The sequence below is a fragment of the Mustela nivalis genome (assembly GCF_964662115.1).
Source record: "Mustela nivalis genome assembly, chromosome: 6".
In the NCBI taxonomy this organism is placed as follows: domain Eukaryota; kingdom Metazoa; phylum Chordata; class Mammalia; order Carnivora; family Mustelidae; genus Mustela; species Mustela nivalis.
Window position 1 is genome coordinate 35361119 of NC_139025.1, and position 27170 is coordinate 35388288.

The 27170-nt window shown below is 35.9% G+C and overlaps 1 protein-coding gene across 6 annotated transcripts in view; it reads right to left on the reverse strand.

Moving 5' to 3' along the window:
• The window catches only part of FUT8 (fucosyltransferase 8), a 263883-nt gene that overhangs the window by 69381 nt on the left and 167332 nt on the right, over positions 1–27170 (reverse strand). For all 6 annotated transcript variants that reach the window (XM_082734103.1, XM_082734107.1, XM_082734108.1 and 3 more), the window contains 3 exons: positions 21131–21246; positions 20857–21019; positions 16698–16812 (listed from right to left, as the gene is read on the reverse strand). In XM_082734103.1, coding sequence (XP_082590229.1) covers positions 16698–16812; positions 20857–21019; positions 21131–21246 — 394 coding nt within the window. The remainder of the gene's footprint in view (positions 1–16697; positions 16813–20856; positions 21020–21130; positions 21247–27170) is intronic.

Consider the following 27170-nt stretch of genomic DNA (forward strand, 5'->3'; position numbering starts at 1 on the left):
ATCTAACTGAATCAGGTTATTTACTTTTTGAAATCTTTAACACTGAGTTTTTTGCTGTTTATTTTTAAGTAATAAATTGATTTTATTAATTTATTTATTTAAAAAATAAATTAAAGCCCACAATAAATTACAAAAACAGTAGAGAGTTACCATGTATACCTTCCATAGAGCTTTCCCAATGAGAACATCTTACTTAACCACAGCTCATTATCATTATCAGGAAACTGACATTACATAACATAATTAACTAATATATAGACCTTCTTTGGATTTCACCAGGTTTTATATGCATTGTTTTTTGGAGGTGTGTGTGTATAGTATATCCAATTTTATAACATGTACAGACTCATGTAACTAGTACTACAATCAGGATATAAACTGTTACATCAAAACAAAGAAATTCTCTTATACTACTCCCTTTAAGAGTCACACCCTTCCCCAAATGTTAATCTCTTAATCTCTGACAACTACTGATCGTTCTCCATGACTAAATAATTTAGTAATTTGGGGAGTGTTATCAATGAAATCAGACAGTATGTAGCCCTTTCAGTTTGGCCTTTTTAAAAAATCACTTAGCATAATGCTGTTAAGATCCATCCAAGCTACTGTATGTATCAATAGTTCAGCTCCTTTTATTACCAACTTCCAGTCTGTTACGCCACAACCTGTTCACCCACTGAAGGGCATTTGGGCTGTTTTCAGGTTTAGGGTATTACAAATTAAGTTGCTATGCATGCAAATGTACAGATTATTGTGTGCATATGAATTTTTATTTCTCTAGGATAAATATACAAACACAATTGTGAATCAAAGTGCCAAATTGTTTCCCAGAATGACTATACCATTTTACATTTCCTTGAGGAACATATGAGAGAGCTGGTGGCTCTAAATTCTTGGTATTTTTTATGTTAGCCATTCTGACGGGTGTGTGCTGGGATCTCACCATGTTTTTAGGTTACATTTCCCTAATAGTTAAGATTTTGTACATCTTTTCATGTGCATATTTGTCATCCATATACCTTCCATGGTGGAATTGTCTGCTCAAAACTTTTGTCCATTTTCCAATTCAATTGTTTCTTACTGTTGACATTAGAGAATTCTTAATATATTCTGGATACAAAGACCATTGTTGTGTATGTGATTTGCGAAGATTTTCTCCCCAACTATGGCTTGTTTCTACATCCTCTGCAACAGGGTCATTCACAGGACAAAAGCTTTTAATTTGACAAAGTTCAACTTACTGATTTTTTTTTTCCTTTTATAAGCCATTTTTTTGGTGTCATGTTTAAGAACTTTTAGCCTAGGTCATCAAGATTTATTCCAACCCTTTCTTCTAAAAGTTTTATAGTTTTATATTTATATGTTACATTTATCTATTAGATTCACTACCTATTTTGAGTGATTTTATGTAAAATGTGAGGGTTAGGTCAAGTTCATTTTTTCCCCTATGAAATGTCCTTCCTCCACTGAACTGCTTTTGCACCTTTCCCAAAAATCAATCGCCTACTCATAAGTATATATTCAAAGAACTGAAAACTACTACTCTAATGCATGTAGAGACACGTTAACTGCAATGCTATTTTAAAATAGCAAAAGGTGTAAACAATCCAAATGTCCACCCACAAATGAATAGATAAACACATTTTAGTGATACTCACATAATGGAGTATTACTCAGCCATAGAAAGGAATGGAGTGCTCATATATGCTACAACATGGATGGAATCTGAAAACATTATTCTAAATCAAAGAAGTCAGAGAGTAAAGATCACATATTGTATGATTCGATTCATACGAAATATTCAGAATAGGTAAACCCATAGAGAATGCAGATTTGTCGTTTCCAGAGGCTATGGGAAGAGGGAATGGGGGACTGAGAGCACATGCTTAATGGGAAGGAGGTTTTCCCTTAAGCTGATGAAATGCTATGCAACTAGATTAAAGGTAGTGGTCACATGATCTTGTGAATGCACTAGATAGCATCAAACTATTCATTTTAGATTGTTTTATAAATTTCAACTCAATGAAAAAAAGTTAACATACCCATATGGGTCTATTTAGGACTCTGTTCTGTTTCATTGATATGTAGGTCTATCCCTCCTCTAATACCATACATTATTTTGATTACCATTACTATAGCTGTCAAGTCTTAAAACCATAAAGTATAATTGGTCCAACTTTATTCTTCTTTTTCAAAAGTGCTTTAGCTGTTTTAGTTCCTTTGCATTTTCATATAAATTTTGGAATCAATTTGTCTATATAAACAATAGAAAAAAGGACTTGCTGGGATTTTAATAGGAATTATGTTAAGCTTATGGATCAGTCTGGGAAGAACTGACATCTTTTCTACGTAATATATTAATTTACTCATTAGACTTTTAATTTCTTTCATCAGCATTTTATATTGCACTTTTACCTAAGTATTTCATTTTCAATTTTCGGAGCAACTATAAATGGCAGTATGTCTTAAAATTCTGGTTTCCAATTATTTCTTGCTAGGATACAGAAATATAATTAATAATGATTACCTATCTCACAACTTTGCTAAACTCATTTATTTTAGGAGTTTTACTGCTGTGTGGTTATTGTTATTGTTTGGTAGGTTACTTGCAATTTTACTGTGTAGACAATCATGTCACCTGCAAATAGGGACAATCTTCTTTCTTTCTAGTAAGTATGATACTTATTTCTTTGTCTTTCTTTACTGAACTGCACAGAACTTCCATTACTATGAATAGGAGTGAGAGAATAGGTGAAAGAGGATATCACTGCCTCATTCCCAATTTTAGGGATAAAGTATTTCATTTAGTCTTTCACCATTAAGTGTGATGATACCTGAAGGTTATTTGTCCTATTTCTTCCTAGTCTTCCTAGTGTTTCATGTCATGAATGGGTGTTGGATTTTGTCAATTTTTTTTATCATGTTGACATTTTTTATCATCTTATCAACATATTTTATTATTATTTTCAACCTATTTTATGATATGTATATTTGTATATATATGTATATATCATATATACATCATGTATGTATATATGTGTATATAGGTATGTATGTGTATATATGTGCATATAGATGCACATATGTATACATCTATATGCACATATATACACATACATACCTATATACATATATATACACATATATATGCATATATATACACATACATACCTATATACATATATATACACATATATATGCATATATATACACATACATACCTATATACATATATCATGACCAAATGGGGTTTATTCAAGGAATGCAAAGTTGGTTAAGTATTCAAAATACATTTGATGTAATCTATCACATTAACAGTTTAAAGAAGAAAATCTCCATGATTATACCAATTCATAAAGCAAAAGCATTTTCAAATCCAACATCCATTCCTGCTTTCCTGTGCATAATCTGAACTCTCAGTATTCAATTTTGATTCATCTATATATACACACGCATATAATTTATTAGTCTGCTCATATCAACATTTCAGCATTTCAAGTGGAATGCAGAAACCTCACTACCTTTACTCTCTCCCCTTTTACGATATAATTGTCTTTAAGATTACCTTACATACATTGAAAACTACATCAGAAAATGTTATAAATTTTGCTTTCCATCACCAAACATTTTTAAAAACTTAAGTGGAGAAGACTAATCAATTACCCCAGGTCTACTCTTTCATTTGCATTTTCTTCATTCCTGACATTGCAAGTTTCCTTCTGTCATTATTTTCTTCCCATCTGAAGAATTTCTTTTTTTAAAACCAAGTCCGCTGGCAATGAATTCTTCCAGCTTTCCTTCATCTGAAAATGTTTTTATTTCACCTCATTATATTTTCTCTGGATGAAGAAATCTAGGTTGCCAGTTCTTTTCTTCTGGCACTTAAAAAATATCTTACTACTTCTCTCTGGCCTCCATATTTTCTAATGAGAAATTTTGACTGTTATTCAAATGGTTCCCCTCTATGTAATGCATTGCTTCTCTCTAGCTGCTTTCAAGAATTTTTGCCTTTGGTTTTCAGCAAGTTACATATAAAGTGGCTGGAAATGGATTACTTTGGGTTTTTCCTGTTGGGAATTTGCTTGACTTCTTGAACTTGTTGGCTTGCCAAATTTGGGAAGTTTTCAGTCATTTCTTCAATCCCTCACTCTTACTTAAACTTCTCTCCTTGGATTTCAAAGATAACAACATAAATTTTTGTTGCTGTTGTTATTGTCCCATAGGTCCCTGAGGCTCTGTTTACTTTTTTTTTTTTCAATCTTTATTCTCTCTGTTGTCAGACTGGATAATTTCCATTGTTCTAACTTCAAGTGCACTGATTCCTTCCTCTGTTACAGCTATCTTACCAAGAACCAGTTTTTTACTTAGGTTACTGCATTTTTCAGTTCTAAAATTTTACATTTGTTTTTTCATTATATCATCTATTTCTTCACCCAGGCTTTCTATTTTTTCATTTGTTTTCAGGCTGTAATTACTACTGGAGGACTTTTATTATTATTTCTTCTTTAAAATACTTATCAGGTAATTCCAACATCTGTGTCATTTCAGTGTACTATCTATAGCTGTTTACCTTTTGTCATTTGAATTAAGATTTACCTGGTTCTTAGTATATGGTGAATATTATGTTATGAGATTCTGCTTTCTATTATCTATTTTGGTAGGAAGCAAACTACACAGATTCCTAGCTCACTTGTACTGGCTGTAGCTCAAATGTCAATTTAATAGTTAAAACTTTTTCAGTGTTATTTTGTTCTACCCATTTGTGGGGTAACCAAGAGCCATTGTGAAGCCTAGGTAGAATATCATACCAGAGTTCAGTTCTCAAACCTTTTTGTGCATCAATTCTCATTAGTTAAATGCATGTGATGTTCAGAGGTCTGCATAGGATTTCAAACACAGATTTGAAAAATCCTGTTCTCTAACTCCCTCTTCTCTATAACCCTCCATCCACTCTAGTGGTGGTGAGAATAGGAACTGCCTCATTATTGCAGTGTGATGATGGCAGACGGGTTTTGTCCAATGGCTCTGAGGTTGTAACACCAGCTGGGAGAGGCAGGGGTGCCCTCATTACTGAAAGGCAGGTATGGTGGACAGGGCTAGGTACTCAAGCTCCACAGCAATGGGACTGCGAAGGGCAGGGGGCAACTGCTTTCATGACGTTTGCCGGGAACAGGATAGATGTAATAAAAAATGAGACCTTTTTTATGCTTTATCCATTAGTATTTTTTGGTTGGAGGAGGAGTCTCTAGCACGTCCAACTGGGATATATAGGAATAAAACAAGCAAATAAACAAATATAGAAGATCCACATTGTACAGGATTCTTTTTCTTGGTACTTAGCAGGAGGAATAGGGTATAATGTGTTTACTCTATCTTATCCAGAAACAGAAGCCTATATTTTAGCCCAACATAGTCTCATTTAATGCACATTTAACTTACTTTTATAATGCTACTTATTTATTGGAAAACTAATGACTTGGTGGCTCCAGAGGCATTTGCTCATTTAAGTTTCTTTTAAAAATGACAAACCAGGGGCACCTGGGTGGCTCAGTGGGTTAAGCCACTGCCTTCGGCTCAGGTCATGATCTCAGGGTCTTGGGATCGAGTCCCGCATCGGGCTCTCTGCTCAGCAGGGAGCCTGCTTCCCTTCCTCTCTCTCTGCCTGCCTCTCCATCTACTTGTGATTTCTCTCTGTCAAGTCCCGCATCGGGCTCTCTGCTCAGCAGGGAGCCTGCTTCCCTTCCTCTCTCTCTGCCTGCCTCTCCATCTACTTGTGATTTCTCTCTGTCAAATAAATAAATAAATAAATAAATGACAAACCAACCTTTTTTTCAATATAATTTGAATCTTGAGAACACTGTGGTACTGTATCTTCTTATGTAAAAGGAAAATATAACAACTGTTTGAAGAAAAGACCTCTAATAGTGAACATTTAAAAGATTATTCAAAGCCTTTATGGGATGCAGGCTTTGAACACAGGCAAAACTCCTTATATTTAAAAGCTTTTTCTTAGAGCACAGCTTTATTTCCTTTTTCACCCATTCTACACGTAAAAAGGGCAGGGCACTAGGTCTTTTGGTTGCAAGTCAAACATAGTATCTATCCTCCCCCTAACCCTTTAATCATAAGCAGCTCTCTCATTGGGTTTCTGAAAACCAACTCTCTTGATTTCTGACAATACCTGCAGCTTCAAGGTATGGTCTCCTCTACTAGCCCTGACACTTTCCAAACCCAGCAAGTACAGCCACTTTAATCACTCCAGGGGAAGAGGATTTATACCAAAATTCAAAATAAAACAAATAATTGAAAAACCTGTCCACACAAGCAAACAAACAAAAAACCACCAACCTCTGAGCAAAGGAAATGTCCAAAGAGCTACAGGGCTATTTTACTGGTGGAATAGTAACCTGAATTCTTCCAACAATCCCAGATAATCTCTGATATGCTTCAATTTGATAAAAGAAATGATGAGGTGTACGCATATAAAAGTGTTGGTTTTTATAGATGGTTGGTTTTTATACATCTTGCCTTATAATAAACAATGGTTATACCAATGAAAAGAAAGAGGAATTAAACAGAAGGTGCCATAGCTCTGGGGAAGATATGAAACAGTTCAGAGAAAACAGTAACAAGCAATGGTAAAAATTAAGACCTGTCTTTATCCATTCAGATGCAGTCAGTGACTCCCTACTTTTCCACATTGAAATCTCTAAGTGCTTCTTTTTCTACCTGCATCACTTTTTTTTAAGAGGGAGAGTGCACGCAAGGAGGGGAAGGGAGAAGCAGCAGAGGGGGCAGGCTCCATGCCTAGTGCGTAGCTCTGCAGGGCTCCATGCCCAGTGCAGAGCTCTGCGGAGCTCCATGCAGGGCTTGCACTCATGACCCTGAGATCATGACCTAAACCAAAATCAAGAGTCAGAGGCTTAACCCACTGAACCACCCAGGCGCCCCTATCTGCCTCTTAGTCTTTCTGGCTATTACAGCCTTTTGTGATAGCATGACAACAAAATCCGAAATATACCAGAAGAACTTTGCTATAGAGATAAGACAGAAGAAAATTATGAACTTAGAAAAAAAAAATGCTACTAACTCTCATTCCTTCCTACCTCGAACATATACGAAATCAAAGATAAAGTAAAATAAAAAGCTTAGATACTTCAATGGCTCTCTAGTAGAACCTGAGATCATTCAGAATAAATCAAGATGTGGCCCCAATATTTAAGCAGACATCATTTTGCATCTGAAAGCTTCACAATCATTAACAGTGTTCCTTACTATATCTTAAGGAGATCACTGTGCTCTTAATGATCTAAAGTGACTGCTTCTCAGCCTTTTGGCTAATAATGATCGAAAGTGAACATGGCCAAAGTCCTTAACAGAGTAGAGTATATTCTTGAGAACCTATGTATACTTCATATCTAGTTCCATGATCTAACCAGTAAAAACCCTTCAACTCATTCATAAACGGAAAAAATAACCAATTGGAGTAGGAACTTCAGTATGGGGAAGACAAAGGCACATGCCCAGAAAGCTGGTATCTCAAATACAGATTAGGAGCTCATATATAGCTGATGGAACAGGAGAAGGAAGCAAAGGAAAATAGAAGCAAAACATTTAAGAATTATTTCTATTACGATCTAGGCCACAATTAACAAACTTTTCCTATAAAGGACCATACAGTAAATAGGTTTAGCTTTGCAGGCCAGATAATCTGCCACAATTATTTAACTTTGTCACACAGCCTGAAAATAACCATAGACAATATTTTAAAAAAATATGCATGGCTTTTTTCCAATAAAATTTTACAAAAACAGCTGAGCTGGATTTGGTCTGAGGTGGTAGTTTGCTGACTTCTGGTCTAGGCCAGTAAAATCTGTAAAAACAGGCTGGCAAAAGGAAAGACATTAGACCAGATGGGTAGGAATACATGTTCCTTAAGAATATTGGAACCTATGTCTTATTCTGTTTTGTATTCTGATTTGCTGCAAATTATGACATCTTTTACCATTAATGGGATACACAGATTTAGTTCTTCAATAAACCTAGGATCCAATGCCCACATTACTTTCTACTTAAACTACTAGTGGTATTTTCCTAATGTCTCAGCTGCTAAAATCTTGACTCCTCTTTCTGAAGAGAACATTTACCTCATCCATAGATAAACTTGAAGGATACCTGCAGAGAGAGAAGAGGAAACAGCCTCCCTGCTGAGCAGAGAGCCCAATGTGGGCTCAGAATATGTTTAACATTTCTTCTGTGAAAAATCAGGCTTTCTATTTACACATCTATCTGAATTTTAATCTACTTAGCATATCATTCTACATTCTAACAGCATTAAGTTAAACTTCCTATAGTCCAAAGAAAGAAAATCACTTCTCATGACTTCTGTTACGATTAAAGACAAAGATAATGACTTTTTGAACATACTTTCCATAGGATTTCCATATTATAATATTACATCTCTCTCTTTTCTCTTCAGACTTGTTCATTACTGAAAAAAGTCTACATTCTCTACTGACTTTTGCAAATTTCTAAGTGTTTTCACAACTGAAAATCTCTTATAATGACAAAGAGGTCATCTTAAGAGGTAGAAACAATATATATAGGCAAAGCCACTTCTAGAAACTTCGTATTTTATGGTTCTACTCATTCAGTTATTTAAAAGTTATATTCATTTTCCTCTGTTTACTAGGTACATGAGAAATCTAATTGTTTAAGATTTCTGGGGGCACCTGGGTAGCTCAGTGGGTTAAGCCTCTGCCTTCGGCTCGGGTCATGATCCCAGGGTCCTGGGATCGAGCCCCACATCGGGCTCTCTGCTCGGCAGGAAGCCTGCTTCCTCCTCTCTCTCTGCCTGCCTCTCTGCCTACTTGTGATCTCTGTCAAATGAATAAATAAAATCTTTAAAAAAAAAAAAAAGATTTCTGCAGCAAGGTCTTATGTTGCTAATGATGGGCAGATGCGAAAGAGGATGTGGCTTCCCCAGCCCAGCCAATATTAAAAGCAGCCCTAAAGCTTATATTCAGTTAGTCACCTTCAACAAAGCACTGGGAAAATAAAACAAAACAAAAATAAACAAAATATTGGCTCCTCAAAGCACTTGTTAATGGTGACTCTAACGACTTGCAGTTAAGACTCTGCCTCTTCCCCTTACCATTTACTAGGCAAGTTACACAAACTTCTCTAGGCCTCAATTTATTCTCCTACATATTGAATATAACAACACCTGCCTCATAAGAGTTTTGCTTACAACCTAGCAGTACAGAAAGTGTATAGAAGGGGCAGCTTACAGACATTATTCATCCTCACAACTTCCTTTAATGTAGCATAAGATTAAGAAGAAATATCTCTTCCCTTTCACCTTCCAATTAAATGACTTGGATGAGACCTCGAGCTATTTGGATGTTTTATTATCTATTTTCAAATGACTGATCCAGACCTTGAACCCAGTATAACACCAATGTAATGATCTAAATGTCTCAATTCTCCATAGAGAAAATAAAATCAGTACTAACCTTTCTCAGATGGGTTTTTAAAGTGCTATGAGCTGCGCAAATCACACAGTATTTATCCCCCTGATAAATATTTATCACAACTGGCATTTTTGGCTTAGGTAGGTCCCATATATGATGGCATTCCATACAGACAATTCAAGCAGTGTTTAATACAGCTACTACAGTACTATAAGCAATATGAGAACACACCATTTTCTAGTGTCAGAGCATATCTATATATTTTAATTGATTGCAAAGACATAGTTGTATGCTTTTATGACTTTTTACTGACTCACATCTAAGACTTATCTGGTCTTAGATTCTTAGTCAGTATTCTGCCCTGAGTTAAGCAATGGGCGAGGAGGGGTGGCGGTGGGAGCACAAGAAGAGTGGGTAGTGAGGCTTACTGAACAGATACCGTTATTGTCTATAGTAACCAGGACTTAACGCCTAGAGCATGGCAGTCTTACACAAAGGCTGTTGGCAGTGAACAGCAGCTGATAATCAACTGTAGTCTGATCAGTTTGAGAAAGTGCTGCATACTTGAGGGATTGAAGGACAGGGAAGATCCTAGTCAGAAAGCTGCTTTATAAATAGGGTGAAATTTTAACTGGAGGCAACCTAGTTTTTCTTTGTTATCTATGTCCTTGAGACAGAACCCACTCAATCTTAAATTCTCAGCATCTATACTTTTCATCTAATTTTGCCATATGTCTTTCTCTATTTCAAGCTTCCTAATTACAGTGGTTCTTAGGTAATCTTATGTCTAAAGGAAATAAAATTCCCTTCTAGTTCAGTGAAAAGGGCTTCCTTAGGGGCAGAGTGGGTTTACTGAAATGTAAGCTGAAGGGACCCTCATTTGAACAGGTCTCTTCAAAGGCCCTGGGAGGAGGAGGGTTTATGTAATGCGTTCACCTGGCCATAAATTTTTGTAAAAATTATAAACTTTGACTACAATGAGTTAAGACGGTTGTCTTGTCCCACTTGGAATTCCCTTCCATCTCATTTTCCTGGTGTTGGTGTCAGTATTAAGTGGCAATGAGGTAACTTTCAGCATTTCTGGGATCCTGTTTGGGAAAATTAAGCTGGGGATTCATTTAGTCTAGATCTACAGGGATATATTTATGTGGTTCAGGATTACTTTGGTGCAGTTATTTTTGTAACATAGTAGATACAGGGCAAGGGTATATACTACAATTCGATAGGTCCTATTGCACCCAGCATAGGAAGTGTCAGGGAATCAGAGAATTGGGAGTCAGTTCTCAATAATGCCTAGTCAACACAGAAGTTCTCTTCTGTCATTAATATCCTCAAAAATGTAGTGTATGCAATTCAAAATATAGCTAAACAATTATATGTATTATTCTTTTTTTCCTTTTATGGTATCACATGAAATAGAATTTATATGAACTCCTTTGTTTGTATGGCACAAGCTTATAATAGTACCACAGATATGAAATATGTAAAGTTGCAAACTTTAAGTTACAAATAACAACAAATAAAAAAACAACTTTTTTTAGGTCCCTGGGTGGCTCAGTCGGTTAAGCATCTCTGGCTCAGGTCATGATCCTGGGGTCCTGGGATGAAGTCTCACATCAGGCTCCCTGCTTAGTGGGGAGCTTGCTTCTCCCTCTCCTCCCCAGTGGAGCTCTCTTCCGCTATCTGTCTCTCTCTCTCTCTCTCAAATAAATAAATAAATAAATAGATAAAATATATTTTTTAAAAAAACCTCCAAAATAAAAAAACAACTTTTTGCATCGACCATGTTAGAGAAAGATAGATTCAATCTTTCCATTCCCTTTACGGAAAATATTACAAAATCATTGTAAATTCACTTTATAGAAAATCTTATAAATCATAAAGAGTATGAAGCTAAGACACATGGGGAAACAGTATTATAAACAGTGCCAGGCAATTAATAAGACTTCCAAATTTCTGGAGTATTGTTGTCATAGTATACGTTAACCTTACAAAATACGTAATTTGTTGGTATTTCTTTTCTTCGTTATAAATAAGTGATCCTCACTAGTCATAGGTTCCATATTTGCAAATTTGCCTACTAGCTAAAATTTGCTTGCAATCTCAAAATCAATACTTGAGGTGTTCTCAGGGTCACTTGTGGGCACATGCAATGCAGTGAAAATGAGCTGCCCAAAGCACACAGTTCTCAGCTGAGGTCAAACAAGGTAGCATTTTGTCTTCTTGTTTTAGCTGTCATACTATGAAAAAGCATCCTTTTTGCAGTCTATACAATGCCATGTTTTTTGCATTTTTGTGCATTTGTGCACAACTTGGCTGTTTAAAATCTCCCCTAAGCATAGTGCTGAAGTGCTGTCTGCATTCTTAAGCACAGGAAAGCTGTGATATCCCTCACTGAAAAAATATGTGTGTTACATAAGCTTCATTCAAGTCTGACTCGCAGTGCTTTAAGTCAAAAGTTAAATGTTAATGAATCAACAACATGTATTATACAAAAGATTTTTAAACAGAAACATACATAACACAAGATCATATATTAATTGGTTGACAAAAAGTTCTGACCAGAGAGATTCACAGGCACCCAGGAGCAGAGGTTCACTAATTTAGTGTTTTTGGTGACTTTATAGAACATAATTGATGCAAATAATGAGAATCTCAACTGTCACTATTTACTTTCATATTTAAGTGTATTTGTATTCCTTTTTATAAAAAGTGTCAAAACTGTAGAGGTTTCAAGTCCAGCCCCCAAATCTGAATCCAGTTCTGGTCAGTAGCCTCCCTCTTCCTTTCATGGGAACATTGCTACTCCCCAGTTCTTGCCTTGCTGGAATTGAGACCAAGACTATGGAAAATGAACCTCTGGCCTGGGAGTTGGTAGTTGGGGTCAAAATCCCCAATTATAACACTATACCTATGTGGAAACCATACCTGTTTTAAGATTTGGAAAATTGTTTCTATAACAACACTGTGTATGTTATAACCTATAGCAGAGTCAAACTATAGTGAAATTTGCCATTTCTTAGGAAAAACAGAGGCATATTTCCAGAAGTAGAAAACCACTGAGGAAATGGAATAATGTTCAAAAAAAGTAGGTGCTAGACTGATATACCTAAATCAAACAAAATCTAATTTAAGTCCAACTTATATTTAAAAAAGTAAGGAGGATAAAATCTTTATTAGGTGTTTCTATCCTCAAAGATCAAATGGTTTGGGGCAGCAGCATCTAGAATGTCATCAGTTGCTTAGTTTTTTCTAGGTAATAGATGGTAAGAACCTCACATGCATTCTCTTACATACCTCAACTAAGGAGTGATGTTTTAAAAAATCTTTCTCAAATTAATATAACACCTATGTTAACTAACTAGAGCTTTTTTATACTACACCATAAGCCCTTCAACTCGAAAGAGAAAATAATTTTAACTAAGACAACCATGGAACTTTGTCCCATTGATGTCTAGTTGACGTATGTATATTTTTACTTTCTAGTAGCTTTCATGAAATTGCTTCTCCCAAGTAAAACCAAGGTATAGAATAAATGAACGAAAATCTAAAACTGAGACTAAATTTGACTAGGCTACATGACTAAGTCAAGCATGATTTTCAGGAGACATAATAATATTTGCTCAACTCAAAGGTTTGAAGAGTTGCAAAAAGGTTTAGACTTAAAATGAAATTTACTGTACATTAAGACAAGGGTTTAATTCAGGTTGTTTTCTTTGACCAGGTCTTGCATTATACCTTAAATAAATCAGAGTTTAGAAAACTGCTTATTGGTGATAATGAGAACTGATAATAAATTTCATCAGAATGAGTAAAAATCTAGCAAAGCTGAAAATGTTTTCAACTGTCCAAAGCAATCACTGAAATTATAAAATCATCTGATTTATTTATTGGGAATACAATAAGATATTTAAGTGACTAAAATCTCCTGAATAGATTTAAACTATTAAAAACATTTTCTTTATTTTATCTTTCCCCTCCTAGTTAGCTACACATTATTATCATTCTTTATACAACTGCTGCCTGAGAGGCCAAAGTAGGAGTGTCTTCTAAAATCTCCATTAAGTTATATGAACTGCTTATTTTTATGTTGACTATAGGTATCAAAGGTCAAAGAATTTTTTCCTTTATCTCCCTTTACAGATTTATTTTCTAGTATACTACTCTAAGCCTGCTGAAGTCTTTCAGAATTTAAGTTACTTAAATAGCCTTTTTACAATATTTCACTTAAAGTAATGGTTTGGGAACAGCAATACATTTGCATACCAAGAAAAGTTGTAACAGGAAAGAAATGTAATCACTTTTATAAAAATGAGTATAAATAGCTCACCTCATGATTACACTCTCTAATCCATTTAGTTAGACCAGTAACAAATCATTCTTTTTAAAGTAGCTTGTGATTTTCTAAGCTGAGAATAGAAGTTCCAGTTGGAGAAAGCATTCCTTACAAAAATATGTGTTTAATTTTGTTGGAATGGGAGTAAAGACTCTTAGTCACCTCCATCCAAAGAAGGTAAAGAGTGAATGACTAGCATTATTTATCTCTAACAAATAATATGTTAAAAATATAATTCGTGACTTCAAAGAACTTTTGGACTAAATGGCAAAAAACATGAATACATTAAATAATTAAAGAAAACTATTTTTCTGAAATATGTTTTTCCTACTGAGATTTTCCTCATCCCTTGAATTTTCAAAACCACTTCTTTTTAAGTGGAAAAAAAAAAAAAAGAAAAGGAGGGAAGTAAGCATCTGTTAAACAGCAATATTTGAAACTGAAAGTAAGGTCCAACTGAAATACTTTTGTGCTATAGTTTAAAAGACTGAAAAAGTCAACATGGTTTTAAATTATTAGCATGATTTACAAGTGAAATTCTTAACACAGAACCACAAAACTAGCACACAGAGGATCAAATCTGCAGTATAAGTAAAAGCACTTGGCCAAGAGGAAAAAATTAAACTAAAGCAGGTGGCAGGTACTTGTTATAGTATGTGGAGCTGAACTATGACCAAATCATAGTTTAAATATAACATTTGTTGAGTAAAAATCTAATGAATATGTGGAAATGGAAGAAACTCAGGAACCGTAGTTATTTCCATTTTAAATGAGGTTGATAGTTCTGCACCACCAGCTGTTTATAGTTCACCTAATGAGGTTCTAGTTGATAGGAGATAATTACCTCTTCCCCACAGGAGGCAAGGGTTTCTCATTCTGCAGACACCTCTGATGAATGGTCATGGGAGTATGAGACCAAGATAGCATGCCAAAATCAGTTTGGTTTTTAATGATCTCTTTAAATACTTGATTTTCTATTTTTTCCTATTTAAGTGTAGGAAAATGTGCACCTTGAAATATAGAGAAGTAGGTCACTGGCTATTATTTTGCTTTTGTTACAAGACACTTAAACCTTAGAAGGAAAGCAGAGTGACTATACAGAAAGTATACCAGCAATAGTATTAGAAAAGGATGGGCATGGTTTTCAACTTGCAGCATTTTGAAGTTACTTGCACTAATTCATTGCTTATCCCAAGGCTATTCTTTCTTTAAGTTCCCTGTCAGATAACAATGCACCTATAATCCTGTCACTTCAGCTCTTGCACACACTTGGAAAGGCCTATCAGTTCTACTTCCCAGTCTCAACTTTGTCTCTTCACTTCTGATGCAAACTGCCACATACCTCCGTATTTCTCACCTGCGGGGTGGTCCTCACCTCCTAAATGGTCTCTTTGTTTCTATTCTCTTCCAATACTAATCCAGTGCAGCCAAAATAATACTCACAGATTAACAGCAGCATCCTCATCATGCCGCTCTTAGGTGTAAAAATCTTTCAAAAGCAGGTTGTGACTCCAAAATGGAAAAAAGCTTAGGGCATATTAAGCAAAAAAACAAAATTTAAAAAGTAAATTAATTGTAACAAATATGTAAGATTGGGTATGCATATTAAAAAGAACTAGAAGAAAACCCAAAAAGTGAAGAGAATAGATTTAAAAGGGCCTGGGACTTGTGGCTGTTTTTTGTTATAATGATGCTTATGAAACAAAATCTTTTAGCAATCACTTGCTGCTTATGCACCAAAAACCTTAACCTGCACTCAAGGACCTCTGCAACCTGGCTCCCAAAACTACCTTTTCTAGCTTATTTTATACTACCTGTTTACGCAAACCAAAACTCCAGACAAGTTAAAATATCCCATTATTCAATGGGTTTCTGTCCTGTTCTTTCCCAACTATGGACCATTATTCATACTGATGAGGGAGCAGGAGGCTGGCTGAGGACAAAGCAAAAGCTGGCACCTTGCACCCCCTCTCCATCCGCTCCCCCTCAGTAATATGTGTAGCATTCCTCAGGCACCCCTGACTGCTGACTGCCATAAAGGAGAAACCAATAGTTAACTTGCAGAGATCACAATCCTGCAAGACAGGAGTGTCCCTTGGCTTACAAATATCCTAAATCTCACTAACAAAGACGATTGATATCAGGACTGTGACATCCCACCAAAAAGTCTCCCAACTATCTTGATGTTAATGGCTGGCCTAAAGACAACATTGATCAAGCTGCAAGGGCTCTAGTAACCAGGCAGGCGCCTTGTGAAAACTCCATTGAAACCTCCCTTCCCCTCACCTTCCCCCAAAGGCAAGGTACATAACCTGCCATCTCTCACAACCCTGGGCAGCAGCTCTTCCTCCCCACGGGTCCTGTCCCCGTGCTTTAATAAACCACCATTTTGCACCAAAGATGTCTCAAGAATTCTTTCTTGGTCATCGGCTCCGGACCTAAGCCCACCGAACCTCACCTAGGTTCTAGAACTTCATCAATACCACATGCTCCAGTTAGTACACTCCTTTCAATTTCTATGTGTCTAAATCCTACCCAACTGTCCTTTTCAGCTCAATTCAAATACCTTTTCCACAAAGCTATCTCTGACATCTTCCTCCAATGAGCATTTCATCTGTATGTCTCACATAAAATGTACCACTACCTACTTTGCATTGTGGGGTGTGTGTGTGTGTGTGTGTGTGTGTGTGTGTAAGACGTAGCTCCTTTAAGGCAGGGGCTTTGTTTTAGCCATCTTTGTATTGCACTGAAGACATAACATAGGATCTTTCTGAATAAATACGTAAAACCAGTAAATACTTCAGGAAAATAAAAATGGCCAGAAAGACGAAAACCAACAGCAACTCTTAGTCTTATTATGATTTTATTTCTTTACCTAATTTTCTCACCTGAAGATATGTTATTCTCCGCTGGACCAGCTCTGTCAGATCTTTGGCCTCTTTTTCCCGCCAATCACCTGCTCCATCTGTTTGACTGAGGTAGTATAGATCCGTCATTATAGACCTATAAAACAAACATTTGGAAATCTAACTTATTTGTACTTCATTATAGGATTACACAAAATTATAAGACGAGAATCAAATTCTTCATGAAGATTGATGTTCACACTGATACTGGTTCTCATCCTCTATTTTCCTTCTTTTTTTTGGTTCTTTTAATTTTTTAAATAATTTCTGTCCATGTTCTCAGTTTGATGAAACATTTTCATCATAGCTTCCTTTACATCTTAAAGTATGTTTGGCTTTTGTTCTTAAAACATATTTATAAAGGCAAATTTGACGTCATTGTTACATTTTATATCTATCTCGCAGATTTTTCTCTTTTCTTTTTCTTTTCTTTTTTTTTGAAATTCAACAATTAGTCTGTAACATTCAAGACTCATTCCTACAGTAAATTTTCACTGTTGACAGAAACATATTGTTTTCCCCCAGGCCAGTCAGCTGTACTTATTTTCCAACAAAGAGCACTATAGACTTCAGGGGAAGTAGAAACTCATAGCAAAGAAACAGGTAAAGTACCATAAGGGAGAGAAATAATTTGGTGCCAGTACTTGGATACTACATTTTTGTTCTGTCATTTCTTTGCCCCTCCTAAATTATCTCTTCATACATAAACACTATGTTGGAATAAAAGATGAGAGGAAAATTCTGACGTAACTGTTAAACAATGGTCCAAAGCAAAGTTCAGCAAACATTTTTCCATAAAGGGCCAGAGAGTAAATGTTTCAGGATCTGTGGGCCTCTTTTGCTGTTGTCGCAGGAAAGCTGCCATAGACAATAAGTAAATGAATGCATGTGCCTATTTTCTAATAAAACTTTATTCACAAATATGGACTATGCCACAAAGTTGGATCTTTGGGAGATGCTTAGGTCATGAGGGTAGAACGCTTATGAATGGGATTAGTGCTCTTATAAAAGACCCCACAGAACTCCCTAGCCCCTTCTACCATGTGAGGACACAGTGAGAGGCACTGTCCATGATAAAGAAAGCGGGTTCTCACCAGACACCAAATCTGGACTTGATCTTGGACTTCCCTGGCTCCATAACTGTGAGAAATGTTTCTGTTGTTTACAAGCTATGCCATCTTAGGTATTTTGTCATAGCAGCCTGAACAGACTAGACATTACTATTTACACTACAATGCCTCAGAGCTGTTTCAGAGCTTTTACCTTGTGTATGAAGAGTATCTACATCCCAGTTTAAAATAAGTCTCAATCAGGTCACATCTCAAAGAACTTAAGGTCTTCCTTCATTCCTTTTTGCGTATATGTGTGTGTGTGTGCATGAAATAAAAAACAAAGAACAGCTTTGAAGGTTCATAAAACTTTTCAAGAATGAAAATATCAACTCCTTGACCATTCAAAGACTAGTGGCATCTACCCTATAAAGTGAGTGAAAACACAAGCTATTGTGCTATAATAGCTATGATCAGCAATTCTGATCAAATAAATCTATAAGCTATTAACCTACTAATCTTCCCTATAACCAGATATTTCCCCCCTTATCTGCGTCGAAGTCCTTTCCTTTGCTACACAATCCCCTATACACAGCATCAGTCAATCAGCACAATTAGCTATAAGTATCATTTATCATTGGGAAACACTTCATGTCAGTCTTACCAAAGCTGCTTTATATATATTACTGATAATGAGATGATGCAGACCAGGCCCAAGCAATGAGATTGCTGCTTCACCAGATGATTTCTTAATAATTTCAGCGAACTGAATTGAGGAAGAGTCCCTCAGCCCTGTAAGCCCTCCTTCTCCTTCAGTTTGAAGATTAATAATTGCTATAATCTACAATCAGAAAGAAGTAGCTCCAGGAACTATTTCATAAACACTGGTGTCTGGGAATATATAAGAAATGCAAAAAGAACCAAAGCAACAGTGATTAAGTTAAGTATGTCTCTGGGCAACTTAAGATGATGCTAAGGCAGAATTTTCCATGCTATCCCCAGAGGTTGAGGGAAAGATATGTATAGTAAGAAAGCCAAGCACTGAACCTACACTACTACACATATAATAAAATCACTATGACAAAAATAATCACTCTTAACTTAATCTCCTTCTCACTATTTCAAAGAGGCCACAATCAACTCATGCTCAATGATGTCAAAAGCAGCAGGTAAATTTGACTGTATTACTATGAAGTGTGGTAATATGCAATTGCTAGAATGAAATCATCACTTGAAAATCTAATAGTATCTAATAGTATCTTATAAATTAAAGAGACACTCAACATATGACTCACAAAGCCTGCTCTAGATATTTAATCCAAAAGCAATGAAAACATGTTTCTGCAAAAACATGCATGTTAATGTTTATAGTGGCTTTACACATAATCACCAGAAACAAGTAAACAACCCATATGTTCTTCAAATAGTGAATGGATAAACTATCGGTGGTATATCTATACAGTGGGATATTACTCAGCAATAAAAAGAATGAACTATGAATATACAAAACAACATGGGTGACTCTCAGACACATAAGCTGAGTGAAAGAAACCACACTCAAAAGCTACATAACATAATGATTGCATTTACACAAAGTTCTAGAAATGGCAAAATTATAGGTACAGGAAACAGCCCTAATGACTGACAAGGACTGGGGTTGGGAAGGTGACTTTTTTGTTTTTAGTGAAATATTATTATTATTTAACTGATACTAAAAGGTAGTATCAGGAATCATAACATATTTAAAATAAAATTCAATTTACCAAAAATTTAACATTCATTTAATTCAACTTTGGGCCCAATACTTCTTACATTTGTACATATTTTTCCATTTCTACATAGTCACAAAATATATGCACAAAATAATTCTTTAAATAATAATTTTAATGAAAAGACCTGAAGATTAAATTTTCAAGTACTTTAATCATTCAAACTTTAAAATTAAACACTAAGAATTCAAAATTCTCCTTTAAATACCACATAGTCTAGCCAACTCAAATCCTCTTCAGATCTACATTTTCCTCAATAAGCAAAGCACAGAAGCATATACAGCTCCAATTAGCAGAATCATGATGCCCAGAATTGTAGAGAAGAAATAAGGAAGGAATTAGTCAGCACTTGGTCTAATGGTCTAAGTATGGCTAAAACTTTCAAAGGGACTGCTGAATACCTCTTGAAATTTATGCTTACTTCTGTAGATTAATGCTAAAATAATTCCAATAAACTGATGCATTTTATTTGTAATTTCACTTAAAACAGCAAAACAGTATTTCAAAATTCATACAGTATTGCTAATGATGTTAATACATATGAATCTTTTGGTTGTGGAGTCATTCTTTTCTTCTTCACAGTGGTAGGTTGTGTTAATACAACAATTTTTCTTTTACTGTTCACTAATGAGACAGTAATTGCCATCAGAATCCTACTGGGAATATAGACTTGTATATATAATAGGCCTAAGGACAGATTTCATTTTATTTATAATGATTCTCAGATACATTGTGTTCTGCATGAATACACCAGTACCAAAATGTTTTCTTTTCTATGGAAGAGAAACTGCATATTTTGAGGAATGTGTAAACAGGAGAAGTAAATTTAACAGGAAATTTCAGATTCTTCTTTCTAGCAATTAAGTAGAAAAATAATTAAAAGATTGTAAACTTTTATCAAAAACCTGTTAACCTTTAATTAGAAATCCTAAAAAGGTGCTATTTTAAAGTTTTTAATGTTTGAATTAGAAACTTAACTGCCAGCCTCAGTATGAGTTCTAATGTACTGTAATGTAAAAACTACATACTCCAATTATTTATTGTGTATCAAGGAAATTCATAGGAAGATATTTTAATGTATTATTGGCTGACACTCTACCTTCAGAGTTTACTTAGGGTTTACATAAAGATTTCTAGAAATACATTTTAAATCTTTTCCAGTGATATGTTTTAGTCGATGAAGTACATTTGGGAATTACTGTTTTTGAAACCTCAGGTACTCTTCTCCTAACTATGGTAGAGAAATTAACAAAAGTCCCAGTTTATATTCTTAGATTATAATCTTTATCAAAGCCCAAATTAAATGTAAAAAAAGAACAGCACCTTTCGTGATGTCCCAAATCTGACAGAAATTCATCTGCATGTCTTTGGAGTACACTTCCTTCTAAATTCTTTAATTTCTTCAATTCACTCTGTAGAAAAAACCAGAGCTCTTTAGCTCCATTTTCAATCCTCCTCCTTAGGATTTCATGATCTTTCCCCAGACCTGCAGTCAAAGAATAAATAGTATCAATATTCCCAACATTTTGATAAAGAAAATTTTAAATTGTGGTAATATCAATATATTAAAGAGGAAAAATGCCGTATCATCACCTACCATTTCTAGTTTGCTTCTTATAATTTTCAATCTGTTCTTTGGCCTTCAAAAGTTGTTCTTCTAAAGCACGAACCCTTCCTGAAGCTGGCCCCTGATCAACGGGACCTTCTGGTATCCTGTAGTTAGAAAAAGAAAATGTAAATATTTAGCTTATAAATAATGCAACAAGATTAATGCTTACTTTGCTATAACATACTTATCAGTAACTCTAAAAGTCAGAAACCATAGATTAGAAGTACAAAATAAAATTTTCTCTCCAAAGGTGTAGGATAAGACATAAATAATGGAATGATACTGAACAAAAACAGAAAAAAATAATCCAGTGCAGAGATCTATGATCTTCTAGGAATAAAGGAATCTTTAGAACTGTGTCCTCTTACTGATTTGTTCTATCACATTGATTGATTTGTAAATGTTGAACCACACTTGCATCCCAGGGATAAATCCCACCTGGTCATGGTAGATAATCTTTTTAATGTACTGTTGGATTCTCCTATTAGCTAGGATCTTGTTGAGAATCTTGGTATCCATACTCATCAGGGATATCTGAAATTCTCCTTTTTGATGGGTCTTTGCCTGGTTGGGGATCAGGGTAATGCTGGCTTCACAGAAAGAATCTGAAAGTTTTCCTTCTCTTTCCATTTTTTGAAACAGCTTCAGGAGAATAGGTATTATTAAATATAGAAAGGGAAATCAGTTCCATTTATGACAGCACCAAGAACCATAAGATACCTGGGAATAAACCTAACCAAACAGGTATGGGATCTGTACTCAAGGAACTACAGAACACTCATGAAAGAAAGAAATTCATGAGAACACTCATGAAACAAAAAGATGGAAAAGTATTCCATGCTCATGGATCGGAAGAATAAACATTGCTAAAATGTCTATACTGCCTAAAACAATCTATACTTTCAAAGCCATCCCAATCAAAATTCCACCAATAGTTTTCAAAGAGCTAGAACAAACAATCCTAAAATTTGTATGAAACCAGAAGAGACCCCAAATTGCTAAGGAAATGTTGAAAAAGAAAAACAAAACTGGGGGCATCATGTTGCCTGATTTCAAGCTTTACTACAAAGCTGTGATCATCAAGATAGCATGGTACTTGCACAAAAACAGACACATTGACCAGTGGAACAGAGTAGAGAGCCCAGATATTGACCTGCAACTCTATGGTCAACTAATCTTTGACAAAGCAGGAGAAAATATACAGTGGAAAAAAGACAGTCTTCTTCAATAAATGGTGCTGGGAAAATTGGGACAGCTATGTATAGAAGAATGAAACTTGACCATTCTCTTACACCATACACAAAGATAAACTCAAAATGGATAAAAGATTTCAACGTGAGGCATCTATCAAAATCTTAGAGGAGAACACAGTAACCTCTTTGACATCGGCCACAGCAACTTCTTTCAAGATACGTCTCCAAAGGCAAAGGAAACAAAAGCAAAAATGAATGTCTGGGGCATCATCAAGATCAAAAGCTTCTGCACAGCAAAGGAAACAGTCAGCAAAACAAAGAGGCAACCCACAGAATGGGAGAAGGTATTTGCAAATGACACTAGAGACAAAGGGCTGATATCCAAGATCTATAAAGAAGTCCTCAAATTCAACACACACAAAACAGATAATCATGTCAAAAAATGGGCAGAAGACATGAAAAGACACTTCTCCAATGAACACATACAAATGGCTAACAGACACATGAAAACATGTTCATCATCATTAGTCACAAGGGAGATTCAAATGAAAACCACATTGAGATACCACCTTATACCAGTTAGAATTGCCCAAATCAACAAGACAGGAACAACAAGTGTTGGAGAGGATATGGAGAAAAGGGAACCCTCTTAGACTATTGGTGGGAATGCAAGTTGGTGAAGGCACTTTGGAAAACAATGCAAAGATTCCTTAAGAGATTAAAAATAGAGCTACCCTATGACCCTGCAATTGCACTACTGGGTATTTACCCCAAAGATAAAGATATAGTGCAAAGAAGGGCCAACTGTACACCAATGTTCATAGCAGCAATGGCCACAGTCGCCAACCTGTAGAAAGAGGCAAGATGCCCTTCAACAGATGAATAGATAAAGAAGATATGGTCCATGTATTCAATGGAGTATTATGCCTCCATCAGAAAGGATGAATTATACAACTTTCATATCAATATGGATGGGACTGGAGGAGATTATGCTGAGTGAAATAGGTCAAGCAGAGAGAGTTAATTATCATATGGTTTCAGTTACTTGTGGAGCATAAGGAATAACATGGAGGACATTGGGAGAAGGAGAGGAGAAGTGAGTTGGGGGAAATTGGAGGGGGGGCCAAATCACGAGAGACTGTGAACTCTGAGAAACAAACTGAAGGGTTTAGAGGGGAGGAGGGTGGTGGGATCGGTGAGCCTGATGGTGGGTATTATGGAGGGCACACATTGCATTGAGCACTGGGTGTGGTACATAAATAATGAAGCTTGGAACACTGAAAAAAAAAAAAAAAAAAAAAAAAAAGAACTGTGTCCCAAAAACTCTCATCATATTACTTAGAAAAACACCACCAGTAGCAAAGTGATCAGTTCTTCATTAGTGTCAAAAGCAGTAAAGGTGAAGGTAAGGCTGACAAAAAGGCTGAAGGGAAACAAGAAAGCATGTATCTGAACATGTGCCTGTGTTCAAATAGCAAATACAAATTACTTCTGAATTAATCACAATATCAGGCTATGTACATCGATGTTCTAATTCATGAACTTATGACCTTAGATTACTAAGTATTGGTTTTATAGAATAGTAGACAAGACTAGGAGATGAAGTATATTGGGGGGAAAAGCTGAAGATTAATGTCCTGTTTGTTTCTATCAGAAATAAAAAATATCAGTCAATAAAATAAAATGTTGGAACATAGCACAGGAACTCCAGGATCTCTTGTTTATATTATTAACCTATCTGTACAACTTCAAAACAAGACTTGTTTCTAACATGTTTTATTTTGATATGACTTTGGCAATATTCTGTACTCCATTTTGGCCATAAAAGACATCTACATCCCAATCCTGGAACCTATAAATGCTACCTTATATGGCAAAAGAAACTTTAAATATGTGATTAATTAGGTTAAGGATATTGAGATGAGGAAGATAGTCTTGGATTAGCCAGGTGGGCCCTAACTGTAATCACAAAGGTTCTTATAAGCGGGAGGCAGAGGGAAATTCTACTGCAGAAGAGACGATAGTGTGGCTATTAGCTTTAAAGATGGAGGATGGGGTCATGAACAACACATACAAGGAATGCAACTTTAGAAGCTGGAAAAAGCAAGAAAACAGATTCTCCCCTAGGGCTTCCTAGAGGAAATATGGCCCTGCTGACATTTTGGTTTGGGCTTAGTAAAACTAATTTCAGATTTCTGTCTCCCAAACTGTAAGAGAATAAATCACTATTGTTCTGAACCATAAAGATTGTGGTATTTGCTATAGCAGCAATAGAAAACTAACACACATACACATATCCATCTATCCATCCATCCTTCTGTATCTATACATTTGCATAATTATTGTGAAGATTAAACAATGGCTGTTTTCTTACAAAATCTATAAAAGTACTTAGCATAATTTTGGCAGTACACTATCAGGACTATTGTATCTGTGCTCAGTCATTTTAGAGATGAGCTGTAATTTCAAAATATCTGGGGTTATCCTTATCACAATCATTTTAAGGAAATAATTTTTATTTTTATTTACTTTATCTTTTTTAAAAGATTTTATTTGTTTTATTTGTCAGAGAGAGAGAGAGAGGCAGAGGGAGAAGTAGGCTCCCCACTGAGCAGAGAGCCTGATGTAGGTCTTCATCTCAGAACCCTGGGATCATGACCTGAGCTGAAGGCAGACAATTAACCACCTGAGCCACCCAGGTGTCCCAAAGGAAACAATTTTTAAAATATACTTGGCAGCACTTAAATTCAGATGTCAATTCAGTCCTTTGATGCAAAGACTCCAATAGAGATTTTTTATACCTTTTTGAACACTTTTTATATAGCAGAGGAAATCAAATTAACTATTACTTACCTATACCACTTCAGAATACCTGTTTAGTAAAGAAACCAGAGTAAATGAGGTATTCTGTAATTGTATGCATTAACATTGAACAACAGCGTGAAAAATAACCATTCTCTAATCATGAGTATCCCAGGCTACAAAATTTGAATTACAAAGCCTTCATTTGTATACATACAAAGTGAATAATGATAAAATAAATAGAGTTGTTAGGTGCACAATTACCCCGTTCATAAGCTCAAATGTGCATACATTCATAAATGAGGCATTTCCTGGTATGTAGTTTTTAAAATTTGGCTCTTTATCTCTTTCTGAATTAGATGGCTGAATTCTAGGAAATAATTTGAAAACAGAATAAAACTACTACCTCTTGGGATTTATTCTGACAGCAATATGCCATAGGACAAGAATGTCCTTTTCCAGAACATATCTTAATGACAGAAAATTTCAGACAATACAAAGATAAGTCTAGGTTCTCCTTTTCATCTCATTTCTCCATATATTGATGGAGAAGTATTAGTGTAAAATAGGCAAGAAAAAGGAGCATAAAATCATTTCAGCAGATTTCCATTAAGTACTAAATCCAATCTAATTTTAATAAAACATACATGAACTAGTAATTTATATAACACTATAATATGCAATAATGTAATCCAACTGTGGATAAACTGTAGATAAAAGCAACGGAGAAGCCAATGTAAAAAAAATTACACAATAAGGACTATTCTTTCCAAAGCCCATCCAGAAAAGAGTCAGTCTACAAGGACATTATCTGAATATTTGGGATTTGAGGGTTTTGTTTGTTTGTTTGTTTGTTTCAAATCATACTTACTATGCAAAAGATAGAGAACATATTCTGGCCAAGATGAATTAACAAAGAGATTAAATTTACCATAAGGCCTGAAACAACTGAAAACCCAGAAAAAATACATGACACAATGGTTTAATAAGACTGGAATCAGGAGACAGACACTAGAGAGATGGCAAAATAGGTGGTTCCCAACTTTAGTCCCCTTCAGGGAAAGGGCAACTATCTATAGACAAGATATTTGTGAAGATCCCAATTGGCCCACAAAAACTGAGAAAAACCTCATTAGAATAAGGTAAGAGGAGCAGTTTCACTTTGACTGCATTGCTCCTCCTCCAAGACAGAGCAATGCTACACAAGGGGCTCCCCCGTCCTACAGTTTCTCCAGTGAGAAAAGGAAGAATGCGAGGTGGACATCAAGCTTCCCTAGCATCCCTGATGTCTCCTGGGAGCTCCACTTAAGAAATGCCTCACAGAGGGTGGCTCAGAGGGTTGAGCCTCTGCCTTCTGCTCAGGTTATGATCTCAGGGTCCTGGGACCAAGTCCCACATCGGGCGCTCTGCTAGCGGGGGGAGACTGCTTCCTCTTCTCTTCTCTTCTCTCTCTCTCTCTCTCTGCTTGCCTCTCTGCCTACTTGTGATCTCTCTCTGTCAAATAAATAAAAACTTAAAAAAAAAAAAGAAATGCCTCATGGAGACTACTGGGAGAATCAGTCACAGATAGAAGCCACTCATAGCAACAAGTGTACAGATATTGGCCAACTGTATTCCTGTTAGTTGTGGGGCCTGAACAGATTCCTGATCCTGGATCCAATTATGTGCGGAGCTGAGTCAGTGCCTCCAACTGGCCAGGGAGCTTCAATGGCAGTTCTGCTTTGTTTGGGTCCCCAGTGAAAGGGATACCTCAGTGAGGAGCCCCACCTACACAAGAAGGAAGTCAGCAGCCCTGATCAAATGCTGAGCATAGCCTCCAGCCCCACTGCAGGAAGCCTGCCCTAAGCTGCTAGGCCTATGCAGCACATCCTATCGCCCACTGTACTAGCGAAACAAGTCACTGGCCACACCTAACTGCTGGGCATAGTCTCCAGCCCCACCCAACAGGGAAGCCTGACCAAAGATACCAGGTAGCCCTGGGTAGCATACACATCTTTTGGCCTGCCTATGCAGTGAAGCAAGTCAGTATCCCG